Source organism: Phocoena phocoena, chromosome 3 (genome assembly GCF_963924675.1).
Source record: "Phocoena phocoena chromosome 3, mPhoPho1.1, whole genome shotgun sequence".
Lineage (NCBI taxonomy): Eukaryota > Metazoa > Chordata > Mammalia > Artiodactyla > Phocoenidae > Phocoena > Phocoena phocoena.
The window spans coordinates 152,983,878-153,010,435 of record NC_089221.1 but is presented as its reverse complement, the minus strand read 5'-3'; the positions used below and the strand labels follow the sequence as shown (position 1 = coordinate 153,010,435).

Here is a 26,558-nt window from a genome sequence, read left to right as displayed (position 1 = left end):
CTTTTATGGCTGTTAGTATTTGCCTTATGTATTGAGGTACTCCTATGTTGGGTGCATAAATATTTACAATTGTTATATCTTCTTCTTGGATCGATCCCTTGATCATTATGTGGTTTCCTTCTTTGTCTCTTCTAATAGTCTTTATTTGAAAGTCTATTTTGTCTGATAAGAGAATTGCTACTCCAGTTTTCTTTTGGTTTCCATTTGCATGAAATATCTTTCCCCATCCCCTTACTTTCAGTCTGTATGTGTCTCTAGGTCTGAAGTGGGTCTCTTGTAGACAGCATATATAAGGGTCTTGTTTTTGTATCCATTCAGCCAATCTGTGTCTTTTGGTGGGAGCATTTAGTCCATTTACATTTAAGGTAATTATTGATATGTATGTTCCTGTTCCCATTTTCTTAATTGTTTTGGGTTCGTAATTTTAGGTCTTTTCCTTCTCCTGTGTTTCTTGCCTAGAGAAGTTCCTTTAGCATTTGGTCTTAAGCTCATTTGTTGGTGCTGAACTCTCTCAGCTTTTGCTTGTCTGTAAAGGTTTTAATTTCTCCATCAAATCTGAATGAGATCCTTGCTGTGTAGAGTAATCTTGGTTGCAGGTTTTTCTCCTTCATCACTTTAAATATGTCCTGCCAGTCCCTTCTGGCTTGCAGAGTTTCTGCTGAAAGATCAGCTGTTAACTTTATGGGGATTTCCTTGTGTGTTATTTGTTGTTTTTCCCTTGCTGCTTTTAATATGCTTTCTTTGTATTTAATTTTTTACAGTTTGATTAATATGTGTCTTGGCGTATTTCTCCTTCGGTTTATGCTGTATGGGACTCCCTGGACTTGATTAACTATTTCCTTTCCCATATTAGGGAAGTTTTCTACTATAATCTCTTCAAATATTTTCTCATTCTCTTTCTTTTTCTCTTCTTCTTCTGGAACCCCTATAATTCGAATGTTGGTGCATTTAATGTTGTCCCAGAGGTCTCTGAGACTGTCCTCAGTTCTTTTCATTCTTTTTTCTTTATTCTGCTCTGCAGTAGTTATTTCCACTATTTTATCTTCCAGGTCACTTACCTGTTCTTCTGCCTCAGTTATTCTGCTATTGATCCCATCTAGAGTATTTTTCATTTCATTTCTTGTGTTGTTCATCGTTGCTTGTTTCATCTTTAGTTCTTCTAGGTCCTTGTTAAATGTTTCTTGCATTTTGTCTATTTTATTTCCAAGATTTTGGATCATCTTTACTATGATTATTCTGAATTCTTTTTCAGGTAGACTGCCTATTTCCTCTTCATTTGTTAGGTCTGGTGGGTTTTTATCTTGCTCCTTCATCTTTTGTGTGTTTTTCTGTCTTCTCATTTTGCTTATCTTACTGTGTTTGGGGTCTCCTTTTTGCAGGCTGCAGGTTCGTAGTTCCCGTTGTTTTTGGTGTCTGTCCTCAGTGGCTAAGGTTGGTTCAGTGGGTTGTGTAGGCTTCCTGGTGGAGGGGAGTAGTGCCTGTGTTCTGGTGGATGAGGCTGGATCTTGTCTTTCTGGTGGGCAGGTCCACGTCTGGTGGTGTGTTTTTGGATGTCTGTGGACTTATTATGATTTTAGGCAGCCTCTCTGCTAATGGGTGGGGTTGTGTTCCTGTCTTGCTAGTTGTTTGGCATAGGGTGTCCAGCACTGTAGCTTGCTGGTCGTTGAGTGAAGCTGGGTGCTGGTGTTGAGATGGAGATCTCTGGGAGATTTTCGCTGTTTGATATTACATAGAGCTGGGAGGTCTCTTGTGGACCAGTGTCCTGAAGTTGGCTCTCCCACCTCAGAGGTACAGTAGTGACTCCTGGCTGCAGCACCAAGAGCCTTTCATGTACACGGCTCAGAATAAAAGGGAGAAAAAGTAGAAAGAAAGAAAGAGAGAGAGAGAGAGGGAGGGAGGGAAAGAAAGAATTAAGGAAGGAAGATAAAATAAAGTTATTAAAATAAAAAGTAATTATTAAGAAAAACAATTTTTTTAAAAAAGAAAACAGAAAGGACAGATAGAACCCTAGGACAAATGGTGGAAGCAAAGCTATACAGACAAAATCTCACACAGAAGCATATACATACACACTCACAAAAAGAGGAAAAGGGGAAAAAATAATAAATCTTGCTCTCAAAGTCCACCTCCTCACTTTGGGATGATTTGTTGTCTATTCATGTATTCCACAGATACAGGGTACATCAAGTTGATTGTGGAGCTTCAATCCACTGCTTCTGAGGCTTCTGGCAGAGATTTTCCCTTTCTCTTCTTTGTTCGCACAGCTCCCAGGGGCTCAGCTTTGGATTTGGCCCCGCCTCTGCGTGTATGTCACCGGAGCGCGTCTGTTCTTAGCTCAGACCGGACTGGGTTAAAGGAGCAGCTGCTTCGGGGACTCTGACTCACTCAGGCCGAGGGGAGGGAGGGGTACGGAGTGGGGAGCGAGCCTGCGGCAGCAGAGTCCAGCATGAGGTTGTACCAGCCTGAGGCGCGCAGTGTGTTCTCCCGGGCAAGTTGTCCCTGGATCCCGGGACCCTGGCGTTGGCGGGCTGCACAGGCTCCCCGGAAGGGGGGTGTGGCTAGTGACCTGTGCTCACACACAGGCTTCTTGGTGGCGGCAGCTGCAATCTTAGCGTCTCATGCCCGTCTCTGGGGTCCGCGCTTTTAGCCGCGACTCGGGCCCGTCTCTGGAGCTCTTTTAAGCAGCACTCTTAATCCCGTCTCCTCGTGCACAAGGAAACAAAGAGGGAAGAAAAAGTCTCTAGCCTCTTCGGCAGGTCCAGACTTTTCCTCTCGGACTCCCTCCTGGCTAGCCGTGGTGCACTAACCCCCTGCAGGCTGTGCTCACGCCGCCAACCCCAGTCCTCTCCCTGACCAAAGCCCGAGCCGCAGCCCCCAGCCCCGTCCGCCCCTCGGGTGAGCAGAGAAGCCTCTCGGGCTGGTGAGTGCCAGTCGGCACCGATCCGCTGTGCGGGAATATCTCCGCTTTGCCCTCCGCACCCCTGTTGCTGTGCTGTCCTCCGCGGCTCCGAAGCTTTCCCCCTCTGCCACCCACAGTGTCCGCCTGCGAAGGGGCTTCCTAGTGTGTGGAAACCTTTCCTCCTTCACAGCTCCCTCCCAGTGGTGCAGGTCCCGTCCCTATCTTTTTGTCTCTGTTTATTCTTTTTTCTTTTGCCCTACCCAGGTACGTGGGGACTTTCTTGCCTTTTGGGAGGTCTGAGGTCTTCTGCCAGCGTTCAGTAGGTATTCTGTAGGAGTTGTTCCACGTGTAGATGTATTTCTGGTGTATCTGTGGGGAAGAAGGTGGTCTCTGTGTCTTACTCTTCCAAGGTCTTCCCCTCGTGGAATGGTAATTGTGTCCAGCAGCAATGAGGTCTTTTTAGTGGGGTCAGTGGAAACCAGGCAATGAAGGCTCCAGAATATCTGAGGAGGAGTTAAAATATCCTTGCCAGACTTCCTGCAGAATTTTACCTTTTTTTCCTTTGTGCTTCATCTAATATCACTTGCTCACAGGATACTGCATGAAGAGGCCTCACACCTGGCACTTCAGACCAGAGTTGCCAGGGCGAAACGGCTGTGCCGGCGCCTCAGCTTGTGAACGACTGACCCCATAGGTTTTGAATTGTCATGTTTTCATTTTTATGTGTCTCTAGGTATATTTTGATTTCCTCTTTGATTTCTTCAGTGATTCCTTGGTTGTTTAGTAGCATATTGTTTAGCCTCCACATGCTTCTGTTTCTCTCAACTTATTTCTAATTTCTACTGTACTCCCTGGGAAAACCCAATTTTGGTTAAATCCCATTCTCCACCTATTATGTGTCCCTACCTAAGGAGCACAACAGTGCTCATGTTATATTTAAGACCACAAACCTCAAGTGGCCCCTCAGTATTGCCTAGCTATCCTAATATGTTTCCATAGTCAGTTTTATTGAGATAAAATTACATATTATATAATTCACTAAATTAAAGTATAATTATTGGTTCTTAGTATGTTCATAGAGTTGTACAACTATCACCACTATCAATTTTATAACAGTTTCATTAATTAAGAAAGAAACCAGTTCCCATCAGCAGTCATTGTCCTTTTCCCCCCAAACTCCCAGCCCTAGGCAACCACTCATCTGCTTTTTTGTCTCTATGGATTTGCGTATTCTGGGCGTGTCTTATAAATGGAATCATACAATATGTGGGCTTTTGTGACTAACTTCTTTCACTTAACATATGTTTTCAAGGTTCATCCATATTGTAGCATGTAACAGTACTTCATTCCTTTTTTTCCCCACAGCGGCTGCACTGTTTTACATTTCTGTCAACAATGTACTGGGGTTCCAGTTTCTCTATGTTCTTGATAACACTTGTTATTTTTTATTATCACCCTAGTGGGTGTGTAGTGGTTTCTTATTGTGGTTTTGACTTGCATTTCCCTAATGGCTGATGAGCTTGAGCATCTTTTTTGTACTTGTTATCCATTTGTATAGCTTCTTTGGAGCATCGTCTGTTCAAGGCCTTTGTCCATTTATACAGTGCAGTTTGTCTTTTTGTTGTTCGGTGGTCCTTTTAATATTTTGCATATTAAACCTCCTATCAGGTATATTATTTGCAAATATGTTCTTTCATTTTTGGGGTTGTCTTTTCACTTCCTTAATGTTTCTTGATGCACAACAGTTTTAAATTTTGATGAAGTCCAGCTTATCTGTTTTTTCCCCTTTGGTTGCTTATGCTTTTAGTATCATATCTGAGAATATATTGCCAAATATAAAGTCATGAAGTTGATCCCTAAGAGTTTTTTAATTTTAGTGCTTATGATTTGGTCTTTGTTCCATTTTGAGCTAATTTTTGTGTATAGTATGAGATGTTTTGTGTGTGTGTGTGTAGTGGTAAAATATATATAACATAAGATTTACCATTTTAACAATTTTTAGGGTAAGTATATTTACATTGTCATTGAATTGTAGGAGTTCTTTATATGTTGTGGATAGTTAGCCCCTCGTCAGATATATGTTTTGCACATATATTCTCCTTAGCCTCTTGTCAGATATATGTTTTGCACATATATTCTCCCATTCCATAGGTTGCCTTTTTACTCTGTTGATATCTTTTGATATACAGTAGGGTTTTTTTTGGGTTTTTTTGCGGTACACAGGCCTCTCACTGTTGTGGCCTCTCCTGTTGCAGAGCACAGGCTCTGGACGTGCAGGCTGAGCGGCCACGGCTCACGGGCCCAGCCGCTCCGTGGCATGTGGGATCTTCCCGGACCGGAGCACGAACCCGTGTCCCCTGCATCGGCAGGTGGACTCTCAACCACTGCATCACCAGGGAAGCCCTGATGCACAGTAGTTTTAAATTTAGTCCAGTTTATCTATTTTTTCTTTTGTTTCTTGTGCCTTGGTGTCATAACCAAAAAAATCATTGCCAAATCCAGTGTCATGAAGCTTTTCCCCTGTGTTTTCTTCTAAGTGTTTTAAAATTTTAGCACTTATATTTAGGTCTTTGATCCATTTTGTGGTATTAGCTTTTGTGTATGGTATAAGATAGGGGTCTAAGTTCCTTCTTTTGCTCGTGTGTATCCAGTTTTCCCAGCACCATTTGTTGGTATTTTAACTTTTAACCTAGTTATGTCTTTATGTTTTATTGGGGTTTCTTGTAGGTAGCACAGAGTTTGATCTTTCTAATTTTATACAGGCTGACAGTCTCTCTTTTTTTAAACCAATGTGTTTAGACCTTTTATATTTAATAAAGTTCTTGAGGTACTTTAAAATGTACTGTCCAACTGATTGTTTGTGCATTGCTTTTTAGTTTTCTTCCCATTCTTGTTGATTTAATTTTATTTTTGCATTATGTAGGAAGTTTGCATTATGTAGGAAGCTTTTTTGAACAAATGAAGTCTGTAGAGAAAGATATACTGAAATTATCTTGCTTTTCCATCCTGTACTCCCTATTCCACATCCCTCACCCCTGTTGATAACCAATTTTATTGATTTCTTTTTTATTCTTACATTGCTTTAAAGCAAAAATAAGCCCATTCATGTTTTCTTAATTCCACTTCTTTTTATGTGAAATGTAGCATACCTATTTTCATTTTGTTCTTTTCTCTGCTCTATCCTATAGGTCAGTGGTCCCCAGACTTTTTGGCGCCAGGGACCTGTTTCGTGGAAGACAATTTTTCCATGGCTGGGTGGTGGGAGGGTGGGCGGGGGATGGTTCAGGCGGTAGTGCGAGCAGTGGTGACGGGCACGTGAAGCTTCACTCACTCGCCTGCTGCTCACCTCCTGCTGTGCGACCTGGTTCCTAACAGGCCGCAGACCAGTACTGGTCCACGGCCCGGGTGTTGGGCACCCCTGCTATAGGTTAGTCCCTTCATTTTCTCATTGTTTTTTTGTATTTCTTCAGTGACTCTTTTAGATTTTTACTTGTATAGTTTTTCTTTGGAGACCCACTTTTATTTTTTGAGATGGTTTTATCTATTTTCAGTTTTTTTCCCGAATTTTATCAACTTTCATTTCATTTGTTCCTTTTTTTGTCAGTTTATGGGCTGAGTTTTAAATTTCTGATTCTAGGTTTTTCTTAACCTGGAGACGATTCTTTCAAATTTGTTTGGAATGTGTTAATTTCTTTTTCTGGGTTGGTGATTAGAGGAGAATGTTCATAAATGGAAATGTTTTTATTTGCATTTTGTGTTTTTGTTTTATAGTTGCTTAGTTTGGAATTTCTTCTTTTATTCTTATCATTTCCTGGACAAAAGCTTCCCTTTTGTCACTTTAGCGTACTTCAGTCTAGTGAAGTACAGTTTCTTTTATGGATGTTATTGTTGATATTCGTGCACTTGGGAGGGTGGGGAGGAGAGGTTGGCATGTTTCATTTTTTTCTTCAGGACCCTTCATTTTTTTTCCTCCTTTCTTTTTCTTCCATGAATCTGAGGGGTACCACCTCTTCTTTGTGTATCTCCCTCTTTTCCAGTAGCAGTGCATCTCTGTGGTTGCACTTTTGTTCCTCTCACTTTCAAGCCCTTTAAAATGTAGCTGACTGTGTGCAGCACCACATCTTGGTGTTTGGCCTTAGTGTGGGACACTAATTCTGAAGGTGATTTTGTCTGTGCTTTCAGTTTTTCATCTCTTTTTCTTATTTTTCATGGAGTCTCTTAAGCCTTCCCTTTCTCTGTACTGTGTACTCACAGACTTGCAACCGCAGTGGGAGCTCTTAGAATTTGTTGTTTATTTCTCTGCTCACTGGTTATTTGAAGTTTGTGGTATGTTTTGTCTCCTAATAATGCTGAAGGCATTGGTCATAGATGGTGTTATTTCTGGTCCTTGTTGGTCTTGTTTTTTTTTCTGGGATCATATGTGGAGAGATTCAGATTTAGGTGATTACCATTATCTTCTAGACCTTTCATTTTCAGCCATTCTGGATCACCTTATGATCCAGAATGGCTGTGTTCTTTCTGGAACACGGTCTCTTATATATAGCTTTGAGTTGAATTTTCTTAGATTCTGTTATATTCACTATATATTTTTTTCTATATTCTTTGATTTTTGGTGCTCTGCTTTAGGCATATTTTTTGGTATATGTTTTTTGTTTTATTTATTTTTAGGGAAAATAATTCAATTTCAAGCAAATGAATAAAACATCAAAGTGTCACACTGGATGCATATCACCAAACACAGTTGATAGAGTTTTCCAATTGATGATATATGTCAAGAGGGCTCAGAGAAAGTGAAGTAGGGCAGAAAATTAATATTGTTGGATAATGTTGCTTTATTAAATTAATGCATGTTCTCTTATGTAAAACTCCATATTAAAAAATGCATTTTCCATGATTTTTTCAAGAATCTTCATACAGGTGTTTGCCCTTTATTGAAATATGAATTATTTTAACATGCTTATGAAACCTAGATTAAGTTGACTTTAACATATTGGAAAGTATAGTTTTACATCTTTGTACAATATTTAAAAATAAAAGTTCTTCCCATCTCCTTTACTTCCCTCCCTCACTCACCCCCCACTGGTAACAGATACTCACTTCCATGTTACAGGAATTATTCTTTCTATAATTTTGTTTGTTTGTTAGAGTTTATCTTTTTTTTCTTTTAATTTAATTATTTAATTAATTTATTTTTGACTGTGTTGGGTCTTCGTTGCTATGCATGGGCTTTCTCTGGTTGTGGCGAGTGGGGGCTACTCTCTGTTGTGGTGCATGGGCTTTCTCTGGTTGTGGCGAGTGGGGGCTACTCTTTGTTGCGGTGCATGGGCTTCTCATTGTGGTGGTTTCTCTTGTTGCGGAGCACGGGCTCTAGGTGCGCGGCCTTCAGTAGTTGTGGTGCATGGGCTCAGTAGTTGTGGTTTGTGGCCTCTAGAGCGCAGGCTCAGTAGTTGTGGTGCATGGGCTTAGTTGCATGTGGGATCTTCCCGGACCAGGGCTCGAACCCGTGTCCCCTGCATTGGCAGGCGGATTCTTAATCACTGAGCCACCAGGGGAGCCCAGAGTTTATCTTATATTAATGACTTTTATAGCTCCTTTCTTCCTTATTTTTAAAAATTTAGCTTTCTGTGATCTGGTTTGTCAGTTATAAATAGTATCCTTTGACTTTCACTTATAGTGCATGCAATAGTCAATGAACTTATTCTGTTTTCCACTTCTGTCTTCTCTCATTTATTAGTTGCATCATTTCTGCATATAATATTTACATGCTTTTTTCTGTTCTCACCTGTACTTTTAGTCTTAGTTCCAAAATTTAATATATTAAATATTCACTATCAGTTCTTTTGCCAAGTTTCTCTAAAATCATTTTTTAGTTGAATAGTGCTTGTTTTTAATTAGATTTGACAGGTGGGCCTTGTGAGTATAGTATTTCCTGAGTTCTTATGTGTTTGATACTGTTTTTGTATAATCTTGATATCTGAAAGACTGCTTGTTGGAATCCAAAATGATTGGTTTAAAAAAATATTTTTTCCCTTGAGTTTCTTTAAAATGCTGCCGCCTTATTTTTTTGCTTTGTGTGTTGCATTTCATAAGTCCAGTTTATTTTCCTTTTTTTGGTCAGTAATTAGGCCTTTTTGTTAGTCTGCATGCTTTAAAATTTTTTCTTGGGTAAGATAGGTATATTAGTATATGTCTGGAAATTGACTGTTCAGGGTCCATTTTCCCAGGTAAATCGTATATACTTTCAGTTTGTAGATTCAGGTGTTTTCTCCCTTATAAATTTTTTTTTGATTATAGTGTTTATGTTAGTCTTTTTCATTGTTTTGTTTTCTTCTTTAGAGACCCCAATTATACATTTATTGGATCACCTTTGTCTGTATTCTTTTTTTTCATTTTTAATGACGTTTATTGTTTTCTTCCTGATTTTACAAGCAATATCTAATTGCAGGCAATTAGAAATACATAGAAGCCTAAACTAAAACATGATAATCACCCATAATCCCCACCCTCTAGACATAACCACCATTAGCGTTTTAAATTATTTTTTAAAGATTTATTTATTATTTATTTATTTAATTTATTTTTGGCTGCGTTGGGTCTTAGTTGTGGCACTCACAATCTTTTGTTGAGGCACGTGGGATCTTTTGTTGTGGTGTGTGGGCTCTTCATTGTGGTGCGTGGGCTTCTCTCTAGTTGTGGTGTGCAGGTTTTCTCTTCTCTAGTTGTGGCATGTGGGTTCCAGAGCGCGTGGGCTCTTTAGCTTGCAGCACATGGGCTGTAATTGAGGCACGTGATCCCAGTAGTTGTGGCACAAGGGCTTAGCTGCCCCACGGCATGTGGGATCTTAGTTCCCTGACCAGGGATTGAACCTGCATCCCCTGCATTGCAAGGCAGATTCTTTACCACTGGACCACCAAAGAGGTCCCACCATTAGCATTTTGATGCATTTCCTCCCGGTGTTCACACACACACACACACACACACACACACACACACACACACACACAGAGTAATTGAAGTATAATTTACATACAATGCTGTATTAGTTCCAGGTACACAAAATAATGATTTGCATCCATTGTATTCCATCAGTGGTATGAAAGTACTTGTTTCCCCACAATAAATGTTTTATAAAACATTTTCATTTTTACTATTAATATAGGTTTAAAAAAGTATCTATATAATTGTTATGATTTACATACTTATGAGCCCCTTGTGTATGTTTTTCTATGAAGTGTTTTATCATATTCTTTGTCTATGGGAGGAGGTTAAATATTGGTCTCTGTATTGATTTATAAGAGCTCTATATATAAGGAAAATTAGCCCTTTATCTGATAAATATGTTGCATACTTTTCCTCAGTTCTGTTGCTTTTTAAAGTACTGATTTAAAATAAGTGACTCTGCACTGAGTTTAAACTTTATTATTGATTTTTTTTTTTTTTGCGGTATGCGGGCCTCTCACTGCTGTAGCCTCTCCCATTGCGGAGCACAGGCTCCGGATGTGCAGGCTTAGTGGCCATGGCTCACGGGCCCAGCCGCTCCGCGGCATGTGGGATCTTCCCAGACTAGGGCACAAACCCGTGTCCTCTGCATCGGCAGGTGGAGTCTCAACCACTGCGCCACCAGGGAAGCCCTATTACTGATTTTTAAACCTTGAATCAAGCTTTCTCTGAACTTGGATGCGTACTTGCAGGTATTTTGCAGATGGACCAGTTTTACATGAGCTTGTATATGACAGATAATTATGTCAGTATGTTATGATTTTTAATTTTTATTGGTTCTGAGTCTACATTTTCCTTTTTCTACTGTAAGAATCTTTTTCTGATGTTTTCTTTGAACATTTAAAACCACCACTGATTCTTCAGAGGCTCAGTGGCCTCTGTTGGCTGTAGAGGAGATAGAAAGAGTACTACTTCTAATGGCAGTCACCCTGATCATATTTCTTATTTTGCAACAGGAACCAAAGGAGGAGAATGGATTGCAGAAAATGAAGACAAAACAGTTGAATAGAGCAAAGTGTTTGGCTAAAAGAAAAATTGCACGTATGTTTTCATTTTTGTGTTGAGAATGGTTTCGAAATTACAACAATCATAGACCTGACACTGGTTTCTTCATTAGGAAGAGGTTTCTCTGAATAAGGTTGTGTGTGCTTCCTGTTAATTCTGGGTTTCATTAAAATTTGTAGGGATCACAATTAACCTATAGCATATATAAATGACTTATTAAATACAATGTTGAAATTAAAAATGTGATCTTCAGAGTTAGGATTTGGATTTGAATCCTTGCTCCACCTTACTGTGTGGACTTTAGGCAAGCCACTACTTTCAGCCTACCTCTGTTTCCTCATCAATAACATGCAGATAACACTTAGAAAGTCACTTAGTGGCTCCAATAATGGTGTGTTTTACTCTTTTGTTCATTAAAATTTTTAGGGAAAAACTCTTCTGTGTGTTTCCTGTATTCTTAACACTTCACTCTGGTCATCAAATGTGTAGGGTTTTTTTTCCCCCACACCAAGCGGTTCTCCAGCTCTCTGGCAGACACTGGGTGCCCTACAATTTAAGGAAATCTGACACTCTCAGATCCCACAAGTTAAGGGCTTAATTCTGCAGGACTACCCCTTCTTTTAGACGGCAGTTGCAATTCCAGGTTGTTACCTGTGCTTCTGACTGACTTGCTGTAAATCAGAGGTTCCCATGACCCCTTTCTTGGGTTTGATTAATTTGTTAAAATGGCTCTCAGAATTCAGGGAAAGTTTACTTATTAGATGACTGGTTTGTTATAAAGTGTATAACTCAGGAACAGCTAGATGGACGAGATGCATAGGACAAGATATAGGAAAAGGGGTGCGGATCTCCATGTCCTGTCCAGGTATGTCATCCTCCCAGTACACACACATATTCACCAACCTGGAAGCTCACCAAACATTGTAGTTCATGTATTTTTATGGAGGCTTCATTATGCAGGTATGGTTGATTAAATCATTGGCCATTGGTTCAACTTCCAGCCAGCCCCTCTCCCTTGGACATTGGGGAGTTGGAATGAAAGTTCTAATCCTCTAATACCTTGGTTGGTTCCCCCTGGCGACCAGCCCCCATCCTTAGGGGCTTTCTAAAAGTAAGTTCATTAACATAGTCTCTGATGTGCCAAAGAGGGGATTGTTACGAATAACAAAAGACATCTTTATTGCTCTTTTCATTGAGGAAATTCCAAGGGTATTAGGAGCTCTGTGACAGGGCCAGGGGCAAAGATTAGGTATATATTTATTACTATAAATCACAGTATCAGAAAAATCCTTTGTTGGAAGTTTTTTCTCTTCTGACTTTGTTACTCAATTGTGAAGTCGTTTAATAATTACTGTATTTTTGCATTTTAATGTCATGTGAGATGTTTAAGTATTTCAGTGAAGTTTTCAAAACTATGATAACTGGCTGAAATTATTACAACAGTTGATTGAAGATAAAGAAGGATTTTTTTCACTGTTAATTTGAATTTTGGTGATTTAAGGTATAATTCTCAGCCTTATAAAATTAACCATAATTTTTGTTGTTGTTGCTAAATCATTGTGTTATATCTAGAGGTGGCTGTCACTATGGTTAGATCTGTTGAATGTACTCAAGTTATTTTCAGTCTTGAGAATTATTGATAATAGTTACTTTTTGAGGTGCAGTAATCTTTATCAATTGATAGTTAGGTTTTTGTCACCATTGGTAGAACGTTGATAGTTGTTTGCTTGCTGTCTGTGTTTCACGTTTTTATATAATTGTGTCCTGCTCTTTTTCCCAGTCTTAGTCTTTTAAATTTTTTTTAAAATTCAGCCTGACAATTTCAGTCTTTTTAATTGTCCTTTACATTTATATTTAATGTAATTAATGATGTAATTGGATTGAAAGCTATTTATTTGTTCCAATTGTTCCTTCTTTTTCTGTTCTTTTTTGACTTTGTTGAGTATTATTTTATGATTCCATTTAATTTCTACTATTTACTTACCTTATATCTCTTTAAAAAAATATTTAGTGGTTCCTCTAGAGTTTACAGTATACATGTTTAATTAATCACAGTTACTTTCAAATAATGTCATATTGTTTTACACGTAGTATAAAGACTCCTTAGTATAAAGACTCCTGATTCCTTTCTACCCTCCTTTGTGTTATTTTTACCATACGTTTTACTTTTGCATATATTATTAACACAATACATTGATACTATTTTGCTTTAGATAGTTAAATGACTTTCAGAGGAATGGAAATAAGAAATAAACAATTCCATATTTTCCTTTATTTGTGCCATCAAGGGCTTTTTATTTCTTTGTGTAGGTCCCAGTTTCTGTCCAGTATCATATTTTTTCTGCTGGAAGAGCTTCCTTTATCACTTATTTTAACGTAGACCAATTAATTCTCTCTTTTATTTTTGTCTGAAAATGTATTTCTCCATTTTTATGGTAATTGCTTTACTGAGATATAACTCACTCAATTTATTCATCATATAATACTTTCATCATTGAAATATACAGTGGGTTTTAGTATATTAACAGAGTTGTGTAACCATCACCACAGTCTAATTCTAGAATGTTCTCATCACTCCAGAAAGAAACCCTATACACTTATCCAGTAACCCAAAGCCCTCATCCCACCCAGCCCTAAGCAACTATTAATTTACTTTCTGTCTTTATAGATTTGCATATTCTGGACATTCCATATAAATGGAATAATACAGTATGTAGTCTTTCATGACTGGTTTTTGTACTTAATTTTTTCAGGTTCATCTGTGTTTTGGCGTGTATTAGTACTTCATTCCTTTGTTGCCAGATATTATTCCACTATATTGCTGTGCCATGTTTTGTTTATATAGTCATCATTTGATGGATATTTGAGTTGTTTCTCCTCTTTGGTTATTGACTAAAGTTGCTGTGAACATTCAAGTACTCGTTTTTATGTGGCTGTATGTTTCCATTTCTCTTGAGTGATATAGCTAGGAGTGGAATTCCTGGGTCATATGGTAACTCAATATTTAATTGTTTGAGAAACTGCCAGATTGCTTTCTAAAATGGATGCACCATTTTACATTTCCACCAGCATCGTATGAGAGTTCCAGTTTCTCCATATCCTTGCCAACAGTTATTTTCCTTTTTCTTTTTTCCCCCATTACAGCCATCCTAGTGGGTGTGAAATAGTATCTCATTGAGGTTTTTTTTTTTTTCCTGCGCCACCAGGGAAGCCCTGTTGAGCATCTTTTCATGTGCTTATTGGTCATTTCTTTGCTTATTAAAAATATTTTTATTATAAAATACACATAACATAAAATATACTACTTTAACCATTTATAACCATTTAAAAATGTTTTTATCATGAAGCAGTGTTGAATTTTGTCAAATGCTTTTTCTTTGTCTATTGAGATGATCATATGGGTTTTGTCTTTTGTCAGTTTGGTGTGTTAATTGATTTTCATATGTTAAGTCAACCTTCCATTCCTGGGATGAATTCTACTCTGTCATAGTGTGTAATCTTTTTATATTACTTCTAGATTTGGTATGCTAACATTATGTTGAGAATTTTTGCATTTACATTCATAAGAGATATTGTTCTGTAGTTTTCTTGTGATGTCTTTGTCTGGATTTGGTATCAGACTAATACTGGCCTCATAGAATGAGTTGAACATTGTTCCCTCCTGTTCTATATTAGGAAAAGATTGTGAAGATTTAATATTATTTTTCTTTAATTGTTGGACAGAATTCACCAGTGAAGCCATCTGGGCCTAGGCTTTTCTTTGTAGATAGTTTTTGATTACTAATTCAATTTTTTAAAATGTATTTATATTTGGCTGCACTGGGTCTTCATGTGGGCTTTCTCTAGTTGTGGTGAGCAGGGTCTACCCTTTGTTGCGGTGTGCAGGCTTCTCATTACAGTGGCTTCTCATGTTGTGGAGCGCAGGCTCTAGGCGCGTGGGCTTCAGTAGCTGTGGCATGTGGACTCTAGAGTGCAGGCTTAGTAGTTGTGGCACACAGGTTTAGTTGCTCTGAGGCATGTGGGATCTTCCTGGACTAGGGCTTGAACCCGTGTCCCCTGCATTGGCAGGCAGATTCTTAACTACTGCACCACCAGGGAAGTCCTCAGTTTCTTATCTGTTGTAGTTCTGTTCAGTTTTTATATTTTTTCACAAGTCAGCTTTGGCAGTTTGTCTTTTATTTTTGTATTTGTTAGTAATGTCTCCACTGCCATTCTGCTTTTAGTTATTTGAGTCTTTTTTTTCCCCCTGCTCAGATCTAACTCAAAGTTTGCCAATATTTTTAGTTTTCGAAAACCAACTTTTCATCTCATTGATTTTTCTTGTTTTACTATTTTTAAAATTAATTTCTCCTCTATTATTTTGTTTATTTTCTGCTTTCTTTAGGTTTAGTTTTCTCTTTTTTTTCTGTGTCTTAAGGTGGAAGTTTAGGTTATTTGTTTGAGAGCTTTCTTTTTTAATATAGGCATTAGATAGATGTAAATTTCCCTTTAAGTACTGCTTTAGCTAAATCGTTTAAGTTTTTAAGACATATTTTCATTTTCATTCATCTCAGAGTATTTTCTACTTTCCCATTGTAATTTTTTCTTTCACCCATTTGGTTACTTAGTGTTTTATTTAATTTCCACGTATTTGTCCATTCCCCAAATTTCTTCCTTCTGTTATTTATAATTTCACTCATTATGTTGGAAAACATGCTTTGTATGTTTTTTATCTTTCTGTGTTTGTTGAGGCTTGTTTTATCACCATCATATTTTCTATCCTGGAGAATATTTCATGTGCACTTGAGGAAAATGTTTATTCTGCAACTGTTGGATAGAGTGTTCTGTAGATATCTATTTGGTCTGGTTGGATTATAGTGTTGTTTGTCTTCTATTTACTTGATGTTCTGCTTAGTTCTCCTTTTTACTGAAAGTTGTAGATTCAATCTCCTTCATTTTTGAGAAATACTTCCCTGGCTATAGGATATGGTTTGACAGTTTTTTCTTTCATCATTTTCAAGATGTCACTTTATTATTTTCTGGTTGCAGAGTTTTTAATGAGAAGTTGGCTTTAATCCTCATCTTTGTTCTTTTGAATGTAACATGTTTTTCTCTCTGGCTTCCTTCAATGTAGTCTGTATCTTTTTTTTTTTTACCAGTTTGAATATAATATTTAGATATGAATTTTTTGTTGGGGTCATGGAATGTATTTTTCTTGATAGTCTTTTTGGATCTGTGATTTGAGGTCTGATTTGAGATCTCTATTTACTTTGGAAAATTCTCAGCCTGTATTTGTGTGTGTGTATAACTTTCATTAAGACTTCATTTTATTAGAGCTGTTTTAGGTTACAGCAAAACTGAGGACAAGGTAGAGATTTCTTACCTCACACATACATAGCTTCACACATACATAGCCTCCTCCATTATCAACTTCTCCTATCAAAGTGATAGATTTGTTACAATTGATGTACCTACATTGACATATTATAATCATCCTAAGTCTGTAGTTTACACTAGGGTTCACTCTTGGTGTTATACATTCGATGGGTTTTGAGAAATATATAATGACATGTATCCATTATTATGGTATCAAACAAGAGTATTTTCACTGCCTTAAAAATTCTCTGTGCTCCACCTATTCATCCCTACCCTACTTCCCCTGCCAATCTGTGACAACCACTGGTCTTCTTACTGTCTTCATAGTTTTGCCTTTTCCAGAATGTCACGTAGTTGGAGTCAGACGGTATATAGCCTTTTCAGATTGGCTTCTTTCACTTAGTAATATGCATTTAATTTTCCTCTGTGTCTTTTCAAGCTTTGGTAAATCTTTTTTTTTTTTTATATAGCACTGAATAATATTCCATTGTCTGGCTCTACCATAGTTTATTTATCTGTTCACCTACTGAAAGACATTTGGTTGCTTCCAAGTTTTGGCAATTAAGAATAAAGCTGGAATAAACATCTCTGTGCAGGTTTTGGGGTGGACATGAGTTTTTAATTCCTTTGGGTAAATACCAAGGAACATGATTGCTGAGTATGCTAAGAGTATATTTAGTTTTATAAGAAAGCACCAATCTCTCTTCCAAAGTGGCTATACCATTTTGCAGTCCCACCAGCAATGAATGAGAGTTCCTGTTACTCCATATCCTCACCAGCATTTGGTGTTGTCAGTGTTCCAGAACTTGACCATTCTAGTAGTTGTGCAGTGATACCTCCTTTTTTCAATTTGCATTTTGCTGATGATATATGATGTGGAATATCTTTTCGTATGCTTATTTGCTCTGTATATCATCTTGGTGAGTTGTCTGTCAAAGTCTTTGGCCCACTTTTTAGTTGTGTTTATTTTCTTACAGTTGAGATTTAAGAGTTCTTTGTATATTTTGGATAACAGTCCTTTATCAGATATGTCTTTTGCAAATATTTTCTCCCAGTCTGTGGCTTGTTTTCTTATTCTTGCAACATTGTCTTTTGCAGAGCAGGAGTTTTTAATTTTAATGACATCCAGCTTATTTACTTCTTTCCTGGATCATGCCTTTAGATATAATCTAAAAAGTTATTGCCATACCTAATGTCATCTAGGTTTTCTATGTTATTTTATAGGACTTTTATAGTTTTGTGTTTCACGTATCAGTTTATGATCCAGTGAGTTAATTTTGGGAATGGTGTTAGATCTTTGTCTAGATTCAGTTTTTGGGATATGAAATGTCCAGTTGTTCCAGCTACATTTGTTGAAGATAATCCCTTTGCTTCATTGTATTGTCTTTGCTCCTTTGTAAAAATCAGGCAACTATATTTATGTGGGTCTATTTCTGGGCTCTCTCTTCTGTTCCATTGACCTATTTGTTCTTTCACCAATTCCACACTGTTTTGATTACTGTAGCTTTATATAGTAGGTTTTAAAGTCAGGTAACATCAGCCCTCCAACTTTGTCCTTTTTCTTCAATATTGTGTTGACTATTCTGGATCTTTTGCCCTCTCCATATAAACTTTAGAATAAGTTTGTTGGTATCCACAAAATTACTTGTTGGAATTTTGATTTGGAATGCATTGAATCTACAGATCAGGTTGCGAAAAACTGATATCTTGACATTACTGAGTCTTTATATCCATGAACATGGAATATCCCTTTATTTAGTTAATTCTTATTTGATTTTGTTCATTAGAGTTCTCTAGTTTTCCTCTTATAGATCTTGTACATTATTCCATTACCAATGTAAGTGCTATTGTGTTTTACATTTCAAATCACACTTGTTCATTGCTGGTATATGGAATGTGATTGGCCATTTTATACTAACCTTGTGTACCATAACCTTACTATAATTACTTAATAGTTCCAGGAATTGTTTTGTAGATTCAATTGGATTTTCTACTTAGATGATAGTGTCATTTGTGAACAAAGACAGTTTTATTTTTCTTAGTCTGTATATTGTTTATTTCCTTTTCTTGTCTTATTGCATTAGCTGGTATGTCTAGTACAGTGTTGAAAAGGAATGATAAGAGGGGACATCCTAGCCTTTTTCCTGTTCTTAGTGGGAAAGCTTTGAGTTTTCACCATTTAGTATGATGTTGGCTATAGCGTTTTTATAGATATTCTCTATCAAGTTGAGAATGTTCTATATTCCTAGTTTATGGAGAAGTTTTATCATGAATTAGTGTTTGATTTTGTCCAGTGCTTTTTCTGAATCTATTGAATATGATATGTGATTTTTCTTTTTTGTTCTGTTTATGTGTTGTACTACATTAATTAATTTTTGAGTGTTGAGCTAACATGCACATCTGGGATAAACCCCACTTGGTCATGGTGTATAATTCTTTTTGTACATTGTTAGATTTAATTTGCTACTATTTGTTGAGGATTTTTGTATCTGTGTTCATGTTCATGCAAGATACTGGTCTGTAGTTTTCTTGTAATGTTTTTGCCTAGTTTTAGTGTTAGGTTTAATGGTGATCATGTAGAATGACTTAGGAAGTATTCCCTCTGCTGTCCTCTGAAAGAGATTGTATAGAATTTGTATAATTTCTTCCTTAAATGTTTGGTAGAATTCATTAGTGACTCTATCTGGGCCTGTTGCTTTTAGTAGTGGAAGGCTAATTATGGATTCTCTTTCTTTAATAGATATAGGTGTATTCAGACTGCCTATTTCTTCTCATGTGAGTGTTGGCAGATTGTGTGTTTCAAAGGGAATTGGTCTATTGCATCTAGGTTATCAGATTTGCAGGCATGGAGTTGTTCATAGTATTCCTTTATTTATTTTTATTATTATTAATTTTTTTTTGCGGTACGCGGGCCTCTCACTGTTATAGCCTCTCCCGTTGTGGAGCACAGGCTCCGGACGCGCAGGCTCAGTGGCCATGGCTCACGGGCCTAGCCGCTCCGCGGCATGTGGGATCTTCCCGGACTGGGGCATGAACCCGTGTCCTCTGCATCAGCAGGCAGACTCTCAACCACTGTGCCACCAGGGAAGCCCTCCTTTATTATTTTTTTAATGCCCATGAGATCTGTAGTGATGTCCTCTTTTTCATTTCTGGTACTAGTAATTTGTGCCCTTTCTTTTTTTAGTCAGCCTAGCTAGTGATTTATCAATTTTATTGATGTTTTTTCTTTTTATTAAAAAACCAGCTTTTGGTTTGGTTTATTTTCTCTACTTATTTCTTGATGTCAATTTCATTGATATCTGCTGTAATTCTTTGTTATTTTCTTGCTTACTTTTTTTTTTTTTTGTGGTACGTGGGCCTCTCACTGCTGTGGCCTCTCCCGTTGTGGAGCACAGGCTCCGCGGCCGTGGCTCACGGGCCCAGCCGCTCTGCGGCATGTGGGATCATCCCGGACCGGGGCACGAATCTGCGTCCCCTGCATTGGCAGGCGGACTTTCAACCACTGCGCCACCAGGGAAGCCCTCTGCTTACTTTGTACTTAATTTACTTTTTTTTTTTTTTTTTCCTGGTTCCCGAAGGCAGCAGTCCCTAATCTTGTTAGCACCAGGGACCAGTTTCCTGGAAGACAGTTTTTACGCGGACTGGGGATCAGGGAGGTATGGTTCAGGCAGTAATGCAAGTGATGGGGAGTGGCAGATGAAGCTTCACTCACTTGCCTGCCGCTCACCTCCTGCTGTGTGGTCCGGTTCCTAACAGGCCATGGACTGGTCCGCGGCCCAGGGTTTGGGGACCCCTGCCCTAAGGTATAGATGTAGATGATTGATTTTAGATCTTCTTTCCAGTGTATGCATTTAATGCTGTAACTCTCCTCTAGGCACTGCTTTTGCTGCATCCTGCAAATTTTGATAAGACACATTTTTCATTTTCATTTGATTCAAAGTATTTTTATATTGCTCTTGAGATTTCTTCTTTGACCCATGAGTTATTTAGAAGTTGTTTAATCTTCATGTATTTTGAGGTGTTCCTGTTTTCTTTCTGTTACTGATTTTTAGTTTAATTCGGTTGTGGTCTGAGTATAGACATTGCATGATTTCTCTTGTTTTAAATTTAAGGTGTGTTTTATGGCCCAGAACGTGGTTTGTCTTGGTGAATGTTCTGTGTGAGCTTGAGAAGAATGTGTGTTCTGTTGTTACTAGTTGGAGTAGTCTGTAGATGTCTATTGTATTCAATTGATTGATGATGTTGTTGAGTTAAACTATATCCTTACTGATTTTCTGCCTGCTGGATCTGTCCATATGTGATAGAGGGGGGGTGGTATTTCCAACTGTGATAGTGGGTCATCTATTTCTCCTTGCAGTTCTACCATTTTTTGCCTCACCAATGACACTCTTTTGTTAGGCACATACACATTAAGGATTGTTATGTCTTCTAGGAGACTTAATCCCTATGTAGTGCCTTTCTTTATTCCTGATAACTTTCCTTGCTTAGAAGTCTGCTCTGTCTGAAATTAATAGAGTTACTCTTGCTTTCTTTTGATTAGTGTTAGCATGGTACATTTTTCCATCCATTTACTTTAAAAAAATTATTTATTTGTTTGGGCGTGTCGGGTCTTAGTTGCGGCACACGGGATCTTTTAGTTGTGGCATGTGGAATCTTTAGTTGAGGCATGTGGGATCTAGTTCCCTGACCAGGGATCAAACCCTTGCCCCCTGCATTGGGAACATGGAGTCTTAACCACTGGACCACCAGGGAAATCCACATCCATTTACTTTTTTTTTTTTTTGGTTGTGTTGGGTCTTCGTTGCTTTGCACAGGCTTTCTCTAGTTGTGGCGAGCAGGGACTACTCTTTGTTGCAGTGCACAGGCTTTTCATTGCAGTGTGCAGTCTTTTCATTGTGGTGGCTTCTCTGGTTGCAGAGCATGGGCTCCAGGCATGTGGGCTTCAGTAGTTGTGACACGCTGGCTCAGTAGTTGTGGCTCGTGGGCTCTAGAGGGCAGGTTCAGTAGTTGTGGTGCATGGGCTTAGTTGCTCCACGGCGTGTGGGATCTTCCCGGACCAGGGCTTGAACCCATGTCCCCTGCATTGGCAGGCGGATTCTTAACCATTGCGCCACCAAGGAAACCCCATCCATTTACTTTTAATCTATATTTCTCTTTGTATTTAAAGTGGGTTTCTGGGACTTCCTGGTGTGGTGGTTAAGAATCCATCTTCCAATGCAGGGGACATGGGTTCGAGCCCTGATTGGGGAGCTAAAATCCCACATGCCGTGGGGCAACTAAGCCCACATGTTCTGGAGTCCACGTGCCACAACCAGAGAGAAGCCTGCGCACTGCAACGAGGAGCCTAAGCACCACAGTGAAAGATCCCATGTTCCACAATGAAGATCCTGTGTGCCACAACTAAAGACCTGAGGCAGCCAAATAAATAAAAAATAAATAAATAAAGTATGTTTCTTTCTTTCCTTCTTTCTTTTCTTTTTTTAGCATATTAGCTTTATTAATTTTTCCAAAGAATCAACATTTGTCTTTATCAATTTTCTCAAATTTTTTTTTTTTTTGGCCACTCCATGTGGCATGTAGGATCTTAGTTCCCCAACCAGGGATCGAACCTGTGCATTGGGAGCACAGAGTCTTAACCGCTGGACTGCCAGGGAAGTCCTTAAAGTGGGTTTCTTGTAGACAACATATAGTTGAGTCTTATTTTTTGATCCAATCTCTGTCTTTTTTTTTTTCAGTCTTTGTCTTTTAATTGATACATTTAATCCATTGACATTCAAAGTGATTAGAGGCATATCTTGTTTAATTTTGCTTCACTTTATTGAGCTATGTAGATTTTTTTTTTTAAAACACAAATAGAAAGTTTATGGCAACCCAGTGTTAAACAAATCTCTTGGGTGCCATTTTTCCAACAGCACTTGCTCGCTTCATGTCTCTGTGTCACATTTTGGTAATTCTTGAAATATTTCAACCCCTCCACAATCAAAAGGTTAAAACTTTTTGAAGGCTCAGATGCTGATTAGCACTTTTTAGCAATGAAGTAATTTTTTTCAGTAACATTTTTTAATGAAGGTGAAATTGTGCAACTCAGATTGGGACTTGAACCCATGGGCTGGAACTCAAACCCAGCCCAAACCCAGATTGGGATTTGAACAGTCTTCTAACTGAGATCACACACCAGGTCTCAGGACTTAATGAAGCTCAGGTTCTTTTTGGGTGATTTTTGAATTTTATTGTAGTTTTTATACAGCAGGTTCTTATTAGTTATCTATTTTATACATATTAGTGAATATATGTCAATCCCAATCACCCAATTCATCCCACCACCACCACCCCCCCTGCCACTTTCCCCCCTTGGTGTCCATACGTTTGTTCTCTACATGTGTGTCTTTATTTCTGCCCTGCAAACCGGTTCATCTGTACCATTTTTCTGGTTCCACATATGTGCGTTAATGTATGATATTTGTTTCTCTCTTTCTGACTTAGACAGTCTAGATCCATCCACGTCTCTACAAATAACTCAATTTCGTTCCTTTTTATGGCTGAGTAATATTCCATTGTATATATGTACCACATCTTCTGTATCCATTCGTCTGTTGATGGACACTTAGGTTGCTTCCATGTCCTGGCTGTTGTAAATAGAGCTGCTGTGAACATTTTGGTACATGACTCCTTTTGAATTATGGTTTTCTCAGGGTATATGCCCAGTAGTGGGATTGCTGGGTCGTATGGTAGTTCTATTTTTAATTTTTTAAGGAACCTCCATACTGTTCTCCATAGTGGCTGTATCAATTTACATTCCCACCAACAGTGCAAGAGTGTTCCCTTTTCTCCACACCCTCTCCAGCATTTGTTGTTTGTAGATTTTCTGATGATGCCCATTCTAACTGGTGTGAGGTGATACCTCATTGTAGTTTGATTTGCATTTCTCTAATAATTAGTGGTGTTGAGCAGCTTTTCATATGCTTCTTGGCCATCTGTATATCTTCTTTGGAGAAATGTCTATTTAGGTCTTCTGCCCAGTTTTTGATTGAGTAGTTCTTTTAATATTGAGCTGCTTTTATATTTTGGAGATTAACCCTTTGTCCGTTGATTTGTTTGCAAATATTTTCTCCCATTCTGAGGGTTGTCTTTTTGTCTTGTTTATGGTTTCCTTTGCTGTGCAAAAGCTTTTAATTTTCATTAGGTCCCGTTGGTTTATTTTTGTTTTTATTTCCATTTTTCTAGGAGGTGGATCAAAAAGGATCTTGCTGTCATTTATGTCAAAGAGTGTTTCTCCTATGTTTTCTTCTAAGAGTTTTATACGTCTGGCCTTACATTTAAGTCTTTAATCCATTTTGAGTTTATTTTTGTGTATAGTGTTAGCAAGTGTTCTAATTTTATTCGTTTACACATGGCTGTGCAGTTTTCCCAGCACCACTTATTGAAGAGGGTGTCTTTTCTCCATTGTCTATTCCTGCCTCCTTTATTAAAGATAAGGTGACCATATGTGTGTGGGTTTATCTCTGGGCTTTCTATCCTGTTCCATTGATCTATCTTTGTTTTTGTGCCAGTACCATACTGTCTTGATTACTGTAGCTTTGTAGTATAGTCTGAAGTCAGGGAGTCTGATTCTTCCAGCTCTGTTTTTCTTTCTCAAGACTGCTTTGGCTATTCGGGGTCTTCTGTGTTTCCATACAAATTGTGCAATTTTTTGTTCTAGTTCTGTGAAAAATGGCATTGATAGTTTGGTAGGGATTGCATTGAATCTGTAGATTGCTTTAGGTAGTATAGTCATTTTTACAATGTTGATTCTTCCAATCCAAGAACATAGTATATCTCTCCCATCTGTTTGTATCATTTTAAATTTCTTTCATCAGTGTTTTATAGTTTTCTTCATACAGGTCTTTTGTTTCCTTAGGTAGGTTTATTCCTAGGTATTTTATTCTTTTTGTTGCAGTGGTAAATGGGACTGTTTCCTTAATTTCTCTTTCAGATTTTTCATCATTGGTGTATAGGAATGCAAGAGATTTCTATGCATTAATTTTGTATCCTGCTATTCTACCAAATTCATTGATTAGCTCTAGTAGTTTTCTGGTAGCATCTTTAGGATTCTCTATGTATAGTATCATGTCATCTGCAAACAGTGACATTTTTACTTCTTCTTTTCCAATTTGGATTCCTTTTATTTCTTTTTCTTCTCTGATTGCTGTAACTAAAACTTCCAAAACTATGTTGAATAATAGTGGTGAGAGTGGGCAACCTTGTTTTGTTCCTGATCCTAGAGGAAATGGTTTCAGTTTTTCACCATTGAGAATGATGTTTGCTGTGGGTTTGTCATATATGGCCTTCATTATGTTGAGGTAGGTTTCCCCTGTGCCTGCTTTCTGGATAGTTTTTATCATAAATGGGTGTTGAATTTTGTAAAAAGCTTTTTCTGCATCTCTTGAGATGATAATATAGGTTTTCTCCTTCAATTTGTTAATATGGTTTATCACATGGATTGATTTTCATGTATTGAAGAATCCTTGCATCACTGGGATAAACCCCACTTGATCATGATGTATGATCCTTTTAATGTGCTGTTGGGTTCTGTTGGCTAGTATTTTGTTGAGGAGTTTTGCATCTGTGTTCATCAGAGATATTGGGCTGTAGTTTTCTTTTTTTGTGACATTGTTGTCTTGTTTTGGTATCAGGGTGATGGTGGCCTCATAGAATGAGTTTGGGAGTGTTCCTCCCTCTGCTGTATTTTGGAAGAGTTTGAGAAGGATAGGTGTTAGCTCTTCCCTAAATATTTGGTAGAATTGGCCTGTGAAGCCATCTGGTCCTGGGCTTTTGTTTGTTGCAAGATTTTTAATCACAGTTTTAATTTTAGTGCTTGTGATTGGTCTGTTTATATTTTGTATTCTTGGTTCAGTCTCAGAAGGTTGTGCTTTTCTAAGAATTTGTCCATGTCTTCCAGGTTGTCCATGTTATTGGCATAGAGTTGCTTGTAGATATCTCTCATGATCCTTTGTATTTCTGCCGTGTCAGTTGTTACTTCTCCTTTTTCATTTCTAATTCTGTTGATGTGAGTCTTTTCCCTTTTTTCTTGGTGAGTCTGGCTAATGGTTTATCAATTTTGTTTATCTTCTCAAAGAACCAGCTTTTAGTTTTATTGATCTTTGCAATTGTTTCCTTCATTTCTTTTTAATTTATTTCTGATCGGATCTTTATGATTTCTTTCCTTCTGCTAACTCCGGGTTTTTTTTTTGTTCTTCTTTTCTAATTGCTTTAGGTATAGGATTAGGTTGTTTGAGATTTTTTTTGTTTCTTGAGGTAGGATTGTAATGCTATAAATTTCCCTCTTAGAACTGCTTTTGCTGCATCCCATAGGTTTTGGGTCGTTGTGTTTTCCTTGTCATTTGTTTCTAGGTATTTTTTGATTTCCTCTTTGATTTCCTCAGTGATCTATTAGTTACCTAATAGCATATTGTTCAGCCTCCTCGTGTTTGTAATTTTTACAGATTTTTTCCTATAATTGATATCTAGTCTTATAGCGTTGTAGTGGGAAAAGATACTTCATAGGATTTCAATTTTCTTAAATTTACCAAGGCTTGATTTGTGACCCAAGATATGATCTATCCTGGAGAATGTTCCACACACAGTTGAGAATAAAATGTATTCTGTTGTTTTTGGATGGAACGTCCTATAAATATCAATTAAGTTCATCTTTGTTTTGTTTTTAATATATATATATTAGTAATACAGTTTTAATGTTATTTATTTTTTATTTATTTATTTTTGGCTGTGTTGGGTCTTGGTTTCTGTACGAGGGCTTTCTCTAGTTGCGGCGAGTGGGGGCCATTCTTCATCGTAGTGTGCTGGCCTCTCACTGTCACGGCCTCTCTTGTTGCGGAGCACAGGCTCCAGACACGCAGGCTCAGTAGTTGTGGTTCACGGGCCCAGTTGCTCCGCGGCATGTGGGATCTTCCCAGACCAGGGTTTGAACCCGTGTCCCCTGCATTGGCAGGCAGATTCTCAACCACTGTGCCACCAGGGAAGCTCTTGTATTTTTTAATTTATCTATTTTATTTCTTTATTTTTGGCTGCATTCGGTTTTTGTGCGTGGGCTTTCTCTATTTGCGGTGAGTGGGGGCTACTCTTCATTTCGGTGCATGGGCTTCTCATTGCGGTGGCTTCTCTTGTTGCAGAGCACGTGGTCTAGAGGCCTGGGTTTCAGGAGTTGTGGCTCGTGGGTTCTGGAGCGCAGGCTCAGTAGTTGTGGCACACAGGCTTAGTTGCTCCACGGCATGTGGGATCTTCCCAAACCAGGGCTTGAACC

The 26,558-nt window shown here is 38.1% G+C and overlaps 1 protein-coding gene across 2 annotated transcripts in view; it reads left to right on the top strand.

The window, feature by feature from the left end:
* The window catches only part of UIMC1 (ubiquitin interaction motif containing 1), a 191,398-nt gene that overhangs the window by 92,818 nt on the left and 72,022 nt on the right, over nucleotides 1–26,558 (top strand). For both annotated transcript variants that reach the window (XM_065873423.1, XM_065873424.1), the window contains exon 3: nucleotides 10,855–10,939. In XM_065873423.1, the coding sequence (XP_065729495.1) occupies nucleotides 10,855–10,939 (85 nt within the window). The remainder of the gene's footprint in view (nucleotides 1–10,854; nucleotides 10,940–26,558) is intronic.